Raw genomic sequence first — 14,546 nt, 5'->3', positions numbered from 1 at the left:
TCTGTCTTGATGCACCTCACATAAGAATGGTAAAATTCCAATTAAAGTTTTATACAATCAGGTCCATGTAACTTTAAGGCAAGATCATTGCACTGTGCCCAGTGCCTTACAGAATAAAAAAGTCCTCAAGACAGGCTTGGGAGACTTTTTTGTTTTTACTTGGACTATGAAATATAATTTGAATGTGATTCTATGGGTCTGATTCTTCATTCACATACACCTTCGTAACTCCACTGACTTAAACAGAGCTATTACACCAGCATAAAGTAATAGGCAAATCAGTACACATCAGTTTCTAAGAGTATTAGTTATAGGCTCCAATATAGCTAAGGTGTGTTACCATTTATATTTTTCCATAATAGTGAATATTCTTTTCTTTTCTTTTCTTTTAATACTCTATGTGAGTGTTTATATAACAAGAGTAACTTTCATTATGGCAACCATCTTTTCAATCTTGTAAACATTCAACACAAAGGAACATTTTTAAATAGGAAAAAATTATACATATAATTTATGAAAATATATATATAATTCCTTGGTAATGCTATTTGTAGGAGCCATAAGAAAAAACATTAGAGTGCTATTAAATGAATCATAATTTATTACACAAACCTAATTTAGATGCCCAGTTAAGCACCTACTTCTATGAAAAATGCAATTGTCCGTTTAAATAGGTATTAATTGCCATGCTCACTTGTTTGGTTCAATGCTCTCACTTAGGGACACAATGATTTTTATGTTGTTCGGCACCACCTGTTGAAAACATTCAAGAGCATGTCAGTGTGGTTGTTCATGTCATTAACATAAATTGGTAGCAGCAGTAATTGCAATATGCAGGTGCATTGTTTTACAAATATAGCCTACATGTCTAACTGTGATGACCATATAATTACTGTGCTGTGCCACTGCAGGTTTTTTTTTGATGAGTGGATGAGTTGAGAAAGAGAATCTCTGTCCACCTCCTATATGCTTCTAATTTTTGAATTTCATCTCTCATGGATGAGTTCTCAACTACCTGTCTATTGTAGCTATGTTCTTTGTGTTCTTTTTCCCTATTTCCCTGACACTTGCTGTATAGCGTTAAAGAGCAAAAATACAGTTAGGTGTTCTATTTTTAGTGCTGGGCCATTTGCTTTGTTGATTATAATCCTGACAGTCAAAGAAGTGAAATGGCACCACTCTTCAGTACCTGCTTTCCACAGTACTAGCTTTCACATTGTTCTTTGTTTCCCTGACAGGTAGAAACTGTTTCTGTTTCTCCTCATGAATACTGTATGTGAGCTACTGAGCAGCTCATGGTGACAGCTAAAACACAGCAAGAGTGACCAAAGGACATTTTCCAAATGTGTTTCTTTGCCCTTTCTTCAAGTAGAACAGTTTAATAAAAATCAAGGGCTACTTGCATTGTTCTGTGAAGAATGAGATCTTCATTGTTTGAATAACTTTATGTTCTTGTAAAGTTTGGGAAGCTGTCAGAAAAAAAGTGATTTTCATTTTATTTCCAATCTAATTTACACTTTGGGCTCAAAATATTGTTAAAATGGAAGTTTCTTTCTTGGGTTAAAAGAATCTTGTTTTACACATTCATGATTGTCATAAATTACAGATAGTGAGAAGTGTTCAAGAGAGAAGGGCACCATAAGATACCCGTGCCAAATTGCAGTGGGAAATGGGGAACAAGCATGGGGGGGAAGGGGAAATCTAAGAAAGTGGGTGAAAAGTACACTGTTAGTTTTCAAGGAATTGAAAGTTTGATTGATTATTTTAAATAGGGATTAGCAGATGTGCAATTTCAACATCCAGTCCTCTGAAGTACTGAGCACTAGAACTGGTCAAAAAATTTCCAGTGGAACACTTTTCCACTGGAAGATTCTGATTTCACGGAATAGAAATGTTCTGTGTGAATGTAGCGATTCTGTCAAAATTTGAAATGGATACCAGACGCCTTCTGATATCTCTCAGGGCAGCTGCCTTAGGGCTGCCCAATGGCCCAGGCAGCCCACTACATTAAGAATTGGGCAACACAGGAAAGCAGTTGCCTGGGGAGTTGGGCAGCTGGGAGCAAGCTGACAATTTCCATTATGGGTCACCCAAAATGGAATTTTGTAGGATGTTTCCCCCCATGAAAAATTTCAAATGTTTGCTATTTCTGCCCAATTTGGGATAACATTTTTATCCAAAAAAATCAAAAATTTTTGTGGGAAGGAAATATAATTTTCCAGCCAGCTCAGCTGAGCACCTTCAAGTTCTACAGAAGTCAACGCCTCAGAAAGTCAGAAACGTCACAGAAAGTCAATTGGATTTAGGCGCCTATGTCCCTAAAGTCACCTCTGAAAATGGGATTTAGTTCGCAATGGCCCTTAGGCCTTGCAATGCTGAGTGGAGCTGTCATCATGCCTCGGTGGTCACAGCTGAGAATGCCAGGTTCAGGAAAATTGCTGAAAAATAGTGCAGACTCACCCCAAAACTGGTGGTTTTTCTATCATTAGATTACACCAAGCCAGTAACAAAAGTACATTTCTGTCTCACCACTCTCATTAATAAATCGCATAAAGGGCAATCTCTTTAGGCATCCCAGCCCTTATCTCACCACCCAGACATTGGGCTCTATGATGAGTGCTTATTGAAAACCAATTTCATCACATTTAGGGTCCTTCCAATCTCAAAAGATCAGCCACTTAGTCAGGTCAATATATAGCTTATATCTTCAATATAATCTTCAACTTATATATATAAATATATAACAATATATAACTTATACAATATATAACTTAGATCTTACCCAATAATCATGCTGCAGCCAGTCCGTTAGCAACTAAAATCTAAAGGTTGATTAATAAAGGAAAAGAAGAAGAGAGTTAAAATGGTTAATAGATCTCATACATACAAGCATCACAAAGTTCTTATAACAGGTCTGTAGCAACGGTGGAATAAACTTCAGATTGGAAGGTTTTCAGTCCATATTTCAAGTGCTCCTTTTAGTTGTAAGTCCATAGTCCAGAGAATCAGAGCAGGAAAGAGGCAACATGGAGATGATTCAAGAGTCTTTTATACCCTCTGCCGTGCACTTGGAATTTTACTGTCCCAAAACAAAGCTCACAGCACAGTTTGTGGAAAGCTACAGGCACAAGATGGAGTCAGGGTTATATGAGCAAGTCACATGCCATTACATGACTTGCTGACTCACAGTGGCAGCCATTACCCATATTCTGGCTGGGGCATCCACAGGAAGACTGACTGGGTGGGTCGAGCTTCTTCTATTGCCCATTGTTAGAGTGAAGTGTCCTTTAATGGGTCATTAAACTTGAATAGTCCACTCACAATGTGCTGGCACAATTGCCTTGTGGGTGTTACCCCAGGAACAATCCATTTAAGATATAGATACAGAGCCAATATTCATACATTCAGATACAGTGATGATGCATAGATTTAAACAGGCCAATATTCTTTAGCTACTCATAACTTTTCCATTGACACCTTACATAACATACTTCATACAAGATTTGTTGCAGTTGTCTGATGGTGGTAATATTAATGATACAAATGGCCATATTTCAATCATTCAGATTACAGGAGCAATGCCTAAAGACCTTTAAACATCTGGACACAAACATAACCACTGTAATGACATCTGTCTGAGATCGCAGAGGGTGAAATGATAGCTCTGAAGGTGTGAACTGCCCCATTTTTCTTTATGGGGTGGTCATTCATATGGGCAGTTACCATAATTTAAATGTCAACATTGCTAACTAATTCATTGCTGTTCAAAGCAGATAAGAAAGGAAAGGAAGGATCATTTTATGAGGATGTGTGCAACTTATTGTGAGGGCTGGTATCCACTGAAAAAATGCATCATGTTAGAAAATGCATTAATCAACTAACACAATATTAATCACTAGTTTGCCCTTAATGTGGACAAAATAAACTTGTATTTAAAAACATGTTAGCTGCTCCTGGATAATCCCGGGGTGCTTTTTTTTTTTTTTTTTTTTTTTTTTTTTTTTAAACAGAAAGAGAGACAGTTGGTGTCTCAAGTAGGTGGAGTTTGATTTGTGGGTGAAGCTTGACGGAGTACTACTATATTTTCCCATCTTATGTCAGATGTTCCAGGTGGTGCTTTTACATATACACTTCCAAGCTCTCTTTCTGAACATGTGAGCAAATGCTCAGTCTTACTTGGTGTCTGATTAGCATAAATTCTTAGGGGACAATAGCTGCCTGGGAACAAACATTGTTGGATAAGCTTTCAGGGAAGGATGGGGGAAAGGATTTCCTGGATATTCTTTGTGACCACCTCCATTCCAGAACGCATGGAGATGTGTAATTAAAACAATATCCAGACTCGATGTCACTGATGTCTCCTCCAAGGAAATTTGAGCTGCAAGACATTGGTTACTGCTCAAAAAAGTGGAAACTATATTAAACAGATTATTACTAATACTAACTTTTTGTTATAAAACTACATTTAATTGCCCTGGACTCAGTTTTAGCCTTCTTCCTTTGAAGGGAAGGACTAACATGGTTACATTGCCGTTAGACTTCAAGCAGGACCATACTAACACCTCTTGGGAGTCTGACAAACTTTGTTGGCATGAGTTTCCTTTTAACCATTTTCTTTTTGTAAGGAGGGGGATAACTATTACTTCAGAAAATGCAGATGGGATCCTGGCATTCAGCCCCTTTTTACTTTTACATTTTCCCTTCAAATGAAAGTGCTAAATATTGTAATGGGCTTCCTCCTCCCCAGGATCTTGGTTAACTATGGGTGCAGTCGAAGAGAGCAGGGGGAATGGGATTGAAACAAAATATTCTTTTAGAGGGTTGTGTCTCATATTGCTACAGCTACAATAGTAAGTCTGAAACTCCGCCTGGTGGCCTTCAGATATAATTATGAGTACTTTCAACAGAACACGTAGGGCTTTTGAATGAAACACAATTGACCACGTTCATTCTAGGTATAACTTAATTAATTACCTCAAAGTATGAATTTGGCAGGATGGGTTTCAACGACAGCTATCCCTGCTTCCATGACCAGTGCTTCTGATCAGGAGCGCTGGAAGGTCCCTAGAAGTGGAGGGACAATCAGAGCCTGGACCGTGGCCCTCTCCCTCCTCTAGCCCCAAGCCCCGCTCATGCTCTGCCTCTTCCCCCAAGGCCCCACTCCCACTCCGCCTCTTCCCCGAGGCCTCACCCATGCTCTGCGTCTTGCCACACCTGCTCTGCCTCTTCCCCCAAGGTGCTGCCCGCCACTCGCTCCTTACTATCCCTTCCCCCCAAGTTGCTTTCCCTTAGGGCAGGAAAAAAGTGAGCAGGATAGCCCTCCCACTTTTAAAAGTGATGGGGGCCATGGCCCCATGGCTCCCTCTATTCCAGTACCCCTGCTTTTGCTACTACGTGGTAAGCCAGATCTGTTACCTCTGCTTGCAGTGCTTAGTTAGCAGCTACCATACATTCCATAGTTACAATACTTTTGTCATTAGAGCATCATCATGTGACAGCCCTTTTCTCCATTTCTTAAATCCTATTAATGCCATTGACTATAGCATCATTAAGTGTCAACTGCATAGTTGCTGCATTCCACTTCTTCCTTAGCCCAGCTGATACTGGGGCATAAATATATGGAGAGACGGGGACATCTCCTCCCAGCTTTCAACATTGGCAGACACCAATGTGTAATCCACCAACTTTGGCTTGCTGGAGAAGAGGAATCAGACGAGCGGGGGAGGAAAAGAGTCTTGAGGCCCTTCCAGCAGCAGAGCTTAGGCCTGTCCCTTGACGCTCTATTTGCTGCTGACAGACAGAAAGATAGGGGAGTAAAAGTGTGTTAGTGGGTTCAGAGGCAGATGGGGATTTGAGGTTAGAGAATTTTGAGGAAGGGGGCTTTCTGGAGACAATGGAAGAGTTTTGAGAAGTAGAAGAACCCGGGGGTTGATGTCTGGAGGGTGGGGAAAAGGAAGATTGGGGCATTTAGAAAGAAGGTGGAACTTACCATTATGTTTTGTTGAAGGCAGCTAGGGAGAAAGTCACTTGTATTTGAATTTTTTTCTGGTTGGTGGTGGAAGGTGGTTTTGTGGTCTTTGTCCTCCCCAACTTTTGTTTCAAATATACTTCACTGTCATTTGAACTTGACAATTACTAAAATCTGTGTAGGGTGCTCTGCAACTACAGTAATAGAACCCACCAGTCAAAGGCCTTATTACCTATTATTTAGATAGGCTATTTTACTTGGCTTCATGTCACAGCTACTTATAAATACCATTGCAGCCTATGCCTCTTAATAATTTTACTTAGTTCTAAGCTAAACCACAATTACCATTCTCCCTAAGAACACAGTCATCATTTTCTTGTGCTGAATGCTGCTTTCTTCTTTTCTACAATTTACTTGTGCAAAACTTTGTAGTTATGATATGTGACAATGGGGAACTAAAGAATTCAAAGAACCTATAGAATATGGCTTCATTATTTTCAGCATTTAGAATTCAGCATTAATTCTCTGAAATTTAGGCATATCAGGTATACAAAAATGTTGTGAATTTGATCATTAAAGATTTGATGAAATATTTCAGCCACCCCTTTTCTCCCTTGAATTACAACTGGGCTTTTAAAAACTGCATATGCATGCGCAGACACACCTACTCACATGTGAGTATATACACATGCATAAGTATCTGTACACCACATAGACTCAGAAACTATAAGGTCTGAAGGAAGATCATGATCATCTAGTCTGACCTCCTGCATGCTGCAGCCCACAGAACCTTACACACCCATTGCTGTAATAGTCCCATAACCATATTATATTATACGATCAAACAAGTTTATACAAGTAGATTTATACATATTATGGACGAAATCCTGATCTGTTTGAGGGCAATGGCAAAACTTCCACTGAATTCAATCGGGCCAGGTTTTCACTGCACATGTGTGCATAATGTACCTATATATAATGTACATACATATATACGATACATAAGTAGATGTGCATGTGTGTGTATCCGTATCTAATGTAAGCCTGTATGATACTAGCCATAAATGGTTCTGTTATTTTATCACATTCTGTGAAGAGTATTTTGAATCTCAGTTTGAGAAACAATTTTAAGCACTTTTTTATGATCTCCTGTTGAACACGGGCTTCAGCAGGAGCCCAGGAATGTAGTAAGAAGAAAGGCATTTGCTATGCACATCTATAATGCTTCCTCTTTTACTCCTTTCACACAGCGACTGAAAGATTTAAAACAAAGGGAATTTGCTCGAAACGTGGCTTCAAAGTCATGGAAAGATGAGAAGAAACAGGAAAAAGCACTCAAGCGGCTCCACCAGCTCGCTGAGTTACGGAAGCAGTCTGAATGGCAAGTGTTTGAAATATATATTATGTTTTAACACTCTCTTTCCTCAGTCCCAGAAGAAATCTCAAACTTTTATTCCTGCTTTCTATAATGTACAGAGATCACAGATACTGTCACCCATTTTCAGTTATCCATGATTCCAAATGTTGTTCTGAAAACCGTAAAATCAAAAGTTCCTGCATTAATTACTTGGTATTTTTAAGTTGTGTGTTTTTCTCCCTTGTAGCCTGTCAATCTAAGATGCTCTGCTTTGCGTGATTTGAAGATGATTTAACAATATCAGCACTTTCCTTTATTAGAATTGACCTGAATAGATTAGTATAACTCTTAGTAGTTTGTAGAAAGTGAAAGGAGGAGGCTAAATAGATCTTAATGTTTCTGTGTTTAGTCTGGAAATCCTCTTTCATTACTTTTAGTAGACAGACTATTTAGGTAGTTACTCCCTAGAGTAAATGACAGTACCATTGCGTGACTGAAAACCAGATGTAATTACCTCAGTTAAATTTATCCAATACTGCTAGTTAAACTGATAATAGTAGAGATACAGTACAATGTTTATACTAATAAACCTTTATGTTTGAGAAATCTCTTTTTTGTTTAATGACACTTACATACATGAAATGCTTCAACAGAGTAGGTTGTTACCAGACCTACAATTGATGTTAATCTGTGACCATAATGAGTTAAGTGGCTAATTAAACTGTCATTCTTATGTTAAAAATAAACCAAGCTTAGACTAGAGTGGAAATAGTAAAATTCATGGTGTACTATACAATGAGTTTAGGCCAATGCAGTCTTTTTTGGGTAAAAGGTTGAGGTATATCATTTTAGCACTATGCATTAGGGCTGGCTGGAAAAAAAGAATTCTGTTCCATGAAAAACTTCAAGTTTTCAGAATTTGTTTTCTTTCTTATGAAGAACAAAAATAAGACCTTTGGAAATTTCTAATGGACCTGAATGCAAGAGCCCACAATAAACAGTGCTCCAATAGGCAGGGCCTTCACATGGCTATAGAAGATGCAGGTTCAAGTCCCTATAGCATGCTATAGCATCAGTCTCTCTCTCTTTCTTTGGCCCAATGAATATTTAATGACTTCTACAAAGTGGAACAGCTCCAACAGGAGAATTTTAGGGGACAGCTACACTTTGATCTGGAGCTGTAATTTGCAGTTTGCGGAGACACACCCATGCTAGTTCTGATCAAGCTCGAATGTGAAAAATAGAATGTAGTTGCAATAGCATGAGCACAGGGGTGGGAGAGTCTAGTCGCTCAAGTATGTACCTCGGGTCTCAGACGGGATAGTACTCCAGGCAACTAGCCCCTCCCACTGCTTGAACCACGGCAACCACAGGTCTATTTTTTACGTGCTAGCTCAATCAAAGCTAGTGTGTATATGTCGCCTCAAGCTGGAAATTACACCTCCATTCAATGCACAGAAGTACTGTAAGAGAGATTGACTCTATAACTCGGTGGTCAGGGCATTCACATGGGATCCAAATCAGGCTTTGATGAATCAACATTTTTCCTCAAAAAGCATTTTGTTGAAAAAAATTTCTGACCTGCTCTGCCAAAAAAGACTGCAGTGGAATAGTCGTAGAGCAGAGTTGTGTTTTCAAACAACATAATCAGATGAAATTCACTTACCTGTGGGAAGACTCTGTGGGTTTTAAGTGGCATCAGAAGCAAAGCAAATAAATGGACTCACCTCACTCTTCCTCTACTCGCACTTTTAGACAAAGGTAGAATTTGGCCCTGTACTGGGTTACAATATTTTCTAGTTTCAATCAAACCCTTATTTCATGTCCACAGTGGTTGGCATGGGTGTATTACATAATTCTACCAATAATTTTACAAAACATCTTAGTTCTGCTCCACTGTATTGATTACAAGAACAGATATTTGTCTGGCAAAACTCATTTTTAAAGCATTAGTAAGGAGACCATTAGTGCAGTGATCATATATGTCTGATCTCTACTGCAAAAAAAAAAAAAAAAAAAAAAAAAAAAATGCAGCGCAGTCATTTTTGTTCCCAGTTGGTTTTATTAGAACAGACTGCTAGAGTTCTGTGTCAAAGCCACATTAGAATATCTTGAACTGAAAAGAAATTACCAGGAAGGTAAATTATACATTCAAAATCTAAAAGATTTAAGGAAGAGGGGAAGAAATGGAATTCAAGGGCGTCAAATACAGGAGGAGGAAATGTGAAAATAATAGCCAAATCCTGGTGGGTACTGGGACTAGTCTCTCTCAATGCACATTTGTAATTGCCATTACCATGAATGGAAGTCAACTGCATGCACCAAAGACAGAATGCTGATGCCTTAGTATCAAAAAGGGAGGGAGAAGGATTATAAAACAGATGAGATAATTTATAGAGAGGAAGTTATGCAAAATACCAAAGTATTATGGTAGCTTAGATGCTTTTTTAAAAACTTACCGTATTTCCCCATGTATAATATGCACCCTTTTTCGAAAAATTTGGGGTCTAAAAACTGGGTGCGTCTTATACAGTGGTTGTAGATTTTTTTACTTGCATTTATGATGAATAAAACTTGAGTTCAATAACTTTATGTAATACATTTTTTTTCAAATTTCGGGCCCCAAAATTAAGGTGCATCTTATACATGGGGAAATACGGTAACTTCTCTTTGAATGTTTCACAAAAGAATTGTATTATAGAATAAAGTCCCATATATTACAAAGAAAAAAAAGGAAGACAGCTTTAAAACATCTTCATTCTGAAAGAATCAGAGTGAGTAATGTACCTGACAAAAATTCCTTTTCTCTCATAGGGCCCAATTCACCAGCTCTCATAGGACCCAATTCGCCAATTCGCCATGCACCATTCGCCAATTCTCATAGGGCCCAATTTCTCTCATAGGGCCCAATTCGCCAATTTGCCATGCACAAATCTCCCTTTTGCTGGAGTTTCTCATGTGGCACTTCACAATCAGACCCATAGACCCTATAAAAAGCTGATCTAGGAATGATCACAGGCCACATTCTGATCTCAGCTACACGGGTATAAATTCACAGTGACGCTACTAAAGCCAGAGTTTACTCTGTATTGATGCTGGATATACAAAATGTGGCTACATGCTCATTTAAAATCACGTCAGTTACAGAGAATAAAGACTTCCTTGCTTTTTTAGAAGTGGCCGAGTCTTGGATGAATTGCATTTAGAAGATATAGAAACAATCGAATAGCTTTCACTTTCAGCAGCGTTAATGGCATTCCCTGTCAAGATAGTGATCTTGAGAAATCTTAATAATTTCTGAATTTTAAATTCGATTATTGAATTAATCCATTCATTTTATTTATGTATTTATTTCTGTATAGCATCAAGGGCAGCAGACCAGTATTTAAAGCTCCCAGACTGGTGGTGGAAAAGCAACAACTGCAAGAAGGAATTTTCTTAGCTAAAAATGGCAGATTCACAGCAGGTACCAAGAGCATGGTTCTGTGTGAAGGACAAAGTCTCTCCAGAAGCACATTAGAGAAACAACAGGAGCTTACACTAAGCAGGCACCAGTCACACACAAAGAGACTTTGTTCACTTGGAAATCAGGTCTCACAAGCATTTTCAGATGGCACCAATAGTCACAGGACAGGAGTGTCTTTCTCTTTCTCTAAAAAAGCCCATTTAAAGTTAGAGTCATCAGCATCAGTTTTCAGTGAGAACACTGAAGAAGCATATGATTGTAGTGAATCACCTAAGCATAAAACGAAACAAACTCCTGAGAGCTGTCGGTCTTGCACACTTTTGGGTGAGGATGCAAAAGCAAGTGTGGATACAGGATTAAATATTCCACAAGGTTCAATGGGCATTGATGCAGCAAGCAATATGGCAGCGAAAACTAATACGCTAAAGGAAAATGACAAAAACAGTGATAAAGAATTAGAAGAAACTGTCAGTGCTCATTCTTCATTTTGCAAAACCAAAATGCATCTTTCAAATTTGGATTTTACTGGTTCGTTTGCAAAAGCAGAACAAGAAGGTGAGTTGAATGAGACTGAGAAATTGATGGAGACTTTCATTTCACCTCCATGCCAAACTAACAATTCTTGTACCCAGCAGAACCGTTACAAGCACAGTGATACCACGTTCAGTGACCTCTTAACTGAATTCCCACCACAACACCCAGCTGACCAGGCATATGCAAGTGAGCTTCATTACAACCCCAGTATGGTCAAAACAGAGAAATCTTGTGAGGGTTCAGGAACTGTGAATGGAAACAGAGAAATGCTGACAAGCGAGACTTTGGTTAATGAGGTGAAGCCCAAAGCATTGCCTTTTCTTCATGTACTAAGCAAAGATGGCAGCACTGCTCTTCAGTGGCCCACGGAACTTCTTTTGTTTACAAAAACTGCCCCCTGCATTTCCTATGGCTGCAATCCATTATTTTTTGACTTTCGACTTTCTGTGAACCATAGAGATCATAAACAGCATGAAGCAAACAGAGAAAGCCATAGTGAGCCCTCTACAAATATGAATGCAGATGAAACGGAAGCCTCAGGTTTAATAGAAGACAAGCAAATGTCAAAGGAACAAGATAATCAGTCACTGAAACCAAAGAAGATGAAAGGTTCCAAAACCCTCCAAAAGGCTGAGCCAAAAGCTGATTCAGACATAGAGAAAGAAACGAATGAAAGTGGTCAAAAGCATATTGCAGATGATTTGAATGAAAATATACCCAAAGTGCCTGCTGACCTTGATGTCTCACAAAAGGATTATATGAGTGAAGAAAGCCTCCATGCCAAAACACCTAGGAGATCTTTAAAGCACCATTTGCAGAGCTGTGAAAGAAGAACACACAGTGGTGGAAATGAAAGCATTTCCTTTTCGCCCTGTGTGTCTCGAACTAAAAAGCATAAAGGTGCAAAATGTGATTTAAATTATTCTGAAGAAAAACATGAGAGCCAAAACAACTGCAAATCCATTCAAAATTGGTCGGGATGCAGCAGTGATGTAAGTGACAGTGGAAAAGATTCTATTGGAAGTTTCCTTGGTTATAAATCAAGTTCTCATAGCAGATATTCAGAAAATGAAGGGTGTGGAAATTATACAAGATACTGGAGATTCTCATCCTCCCAAAAGTCATCTTCTGACAGACATTCTAGCTATTCTGACGCTTCCATTAGCAGTACAACTAGTTATGTAAGTAGCTCCTCTAGTCACAAATCAGGCGATCACAGTAGAAATAATTTGCTCTTTTGTTGTAAAAGAAAAAACAAGACAGTTGAAAGGCACAAATGTAAACACAGAAAGCACAACTGCATTTCCTCTTCTGATGATGCAGATGAGGATTACCTTTTACACACTAAAAGTCTAAGAACTAGAAACTGTATGCAGAGGGATACAATTAAATATCAAAGACATTCAAGACATAGGGGTTTACAACATAGAGACAGATCAAAGCGAAGCAGAACTACACACAGACATTCTGCCAGAAAATACAGCAGAAGTAGAAGATACCACAGCTCCAGAAGTTCTTCTACCAGACAGTCAAGAAAGAGTGGAAGATCATCTAGTTGCAGAAGCTCAAGAGTCAATAGTTCAGGATCCTTCTCAAAAGAAACAGTATATTATTTGAACAAAAGCAAGGAGGATACAGAAGGCTGTTACAGCACTGAACCAGGGAAAGCAGAATCTACACATTATGGTGCGCAGAATGTAAGTTGTCAGTCAAAAAAATTTAATGTTGGCTCTTCTGAAAACTCAGCAAAAGATACAGTGGAACAGAGATCGTCACTGACAGCCAGGCTACTTTTGGAAAGAGTGCAATCTAAGAAAAAACAAGAACAAGCACACTGTTCAGAGGAATTTTCAAACAATTGTGGGATGGAATTGGAGGATCACTCACAAACTCACGTTGCTAGTAAATTTCCATCATCAGTAGGTGACATAGCAATGTTACCTATGCCTGAGAAAGCCCTCGATATAAGTAAAAAAGATTTAAGGAATGATGAAACCTGTTCAGTGGAAATCAGTGCAAAGAAAGACAACTTTGAAGCTTCACAGACAAATAATGTTACTCTTACAACAGGCACTGATTATGATAATTGTCTTTTTAAAGACATAATTCAAATAGGAATAGGCTATCAGGCTCCCAGCATAAAAAGGAACACAGCAATAAAGGAACAATCAAATCTCTTAATTACTGAAGTACAGCCCTTTATACAAAGCTGTGACCCAGTACCAAATAATTTCCCTGGTGCTTTTCCTTCTAAGAGATATTCTGTTGTTAATTCAACAGAGACCAAAGAAGAACTACGTGATGTAAACATGAACTTGCATCGAGTAGAAGGGCATTTAAACACTTATTGTGACAGTGCTATGCATAAGTATGATGAAACAGAAAACGAGTTAGAAATGTACAGGAAATCCATCTCCCCCCCTTTAACTCAACAGCCTATAACATTTTCACCTGACGAAATAGACAAGTATAGGTTACTTCAGCTGCAAGCCCAGCAGCATATGCAGAAACAACTCCTGGCAAAGCATTTTAAAGTTTTGCCTGCCACGGGACCAGCTGCCTTCTCTGCAACACCAGCAGTTCAGTCTGTTCCCAGTCAGCATCATGCTTCTATCGCCACAATCCACCATACACTTCTGCAACGCTTTGCTGTCTCCGCTTCCGTACATCCCCACAGCGGCCATCTTTCCTTGACCAACATACACCCATTCTCTGAATCACATTTTGCTCCCATATCACTTTCACCTTTAGCTCCAACCATCATTCCTTCCCACCATGCTCTGTTGACAGGACGCCCACTGCATTTGGTCTCCACCACACCCTTTCACCCTTCCTATCTAACCCTCCCATCATTGCCACATACTGCATTTATCCCTACCTTATTCACTCCACATCTGAATGCAGCTGCATCTGCTGCCCTACAGCTGAATCCTTTAATTCAGCCATTGTTCCAAGGGCAAGATCTTCACCACCATTCTTGCTCTAGCTAGACCCAGCAATTACCTGGCGTGAAAGACATTTTCAAAGTTTCTAGTTATTTAAACTAGCAAAACTATTACCCTTTTGTTCCAAAAAGAAATGTGAAGATAAACTGTTATTTCATATTCAGTCACACCTCCAAATGGAAGTCTATCATGTTGGTAAGAGCACATCAGCAATATTTAAAAGTCAAGGTTATGGTTGACAGCATACGAATATTGATTTAGTTTTCATACCACCAA

General features: G+C 38.9%; 1 protein-coding gene across 1 annotated transcript in view; it reads left to right on the top strand.

Moving 5' to 3' along the window:
* ZNF804B (zinc finger protein 804B) overlaps positions 1-14,315 on the top strand; it is a 335,249-nt gene extending 320,934 nt beyond the window's left edge. The window contains exons 3-4 of the mRNA XM_067561704.1: positions 7,219-7,349; positions 10,688-14,315. Coding sequence (XP_067417805.1) covers positions 7,219-7,349; positions 10,688-14,315 — 3,759 coding nt within the window. The remainder of the gene's footprint in view (positions 1-7,218; positions 7,350-10,687) is intronic.
* Positions 14,316-14,546: the final 231 nt, after the last annotated feature.

The sequence above is a fragment of the Emydura macquarii genome, unplaced genomic scaffold (assembly GCF_026122565.2).
Source record: "Emydura macquarii macquarii isolate MOO-44397 ecotype Brisbane River unplaced genomic scaffold, CSIRO-AGI_Emac_v2 contig_2422, whole genome shotgun sequence".
Taxonomy (NCBI): Eukaryota; Metazoa; Chordata; order Testudines; family Chelidae; genus Emydura; species Emydura macquarii.
Note: the sequence above shows the minus strand (reverse complement) of the source record. Positions and strands in the feature narration are given on the sequence as shown.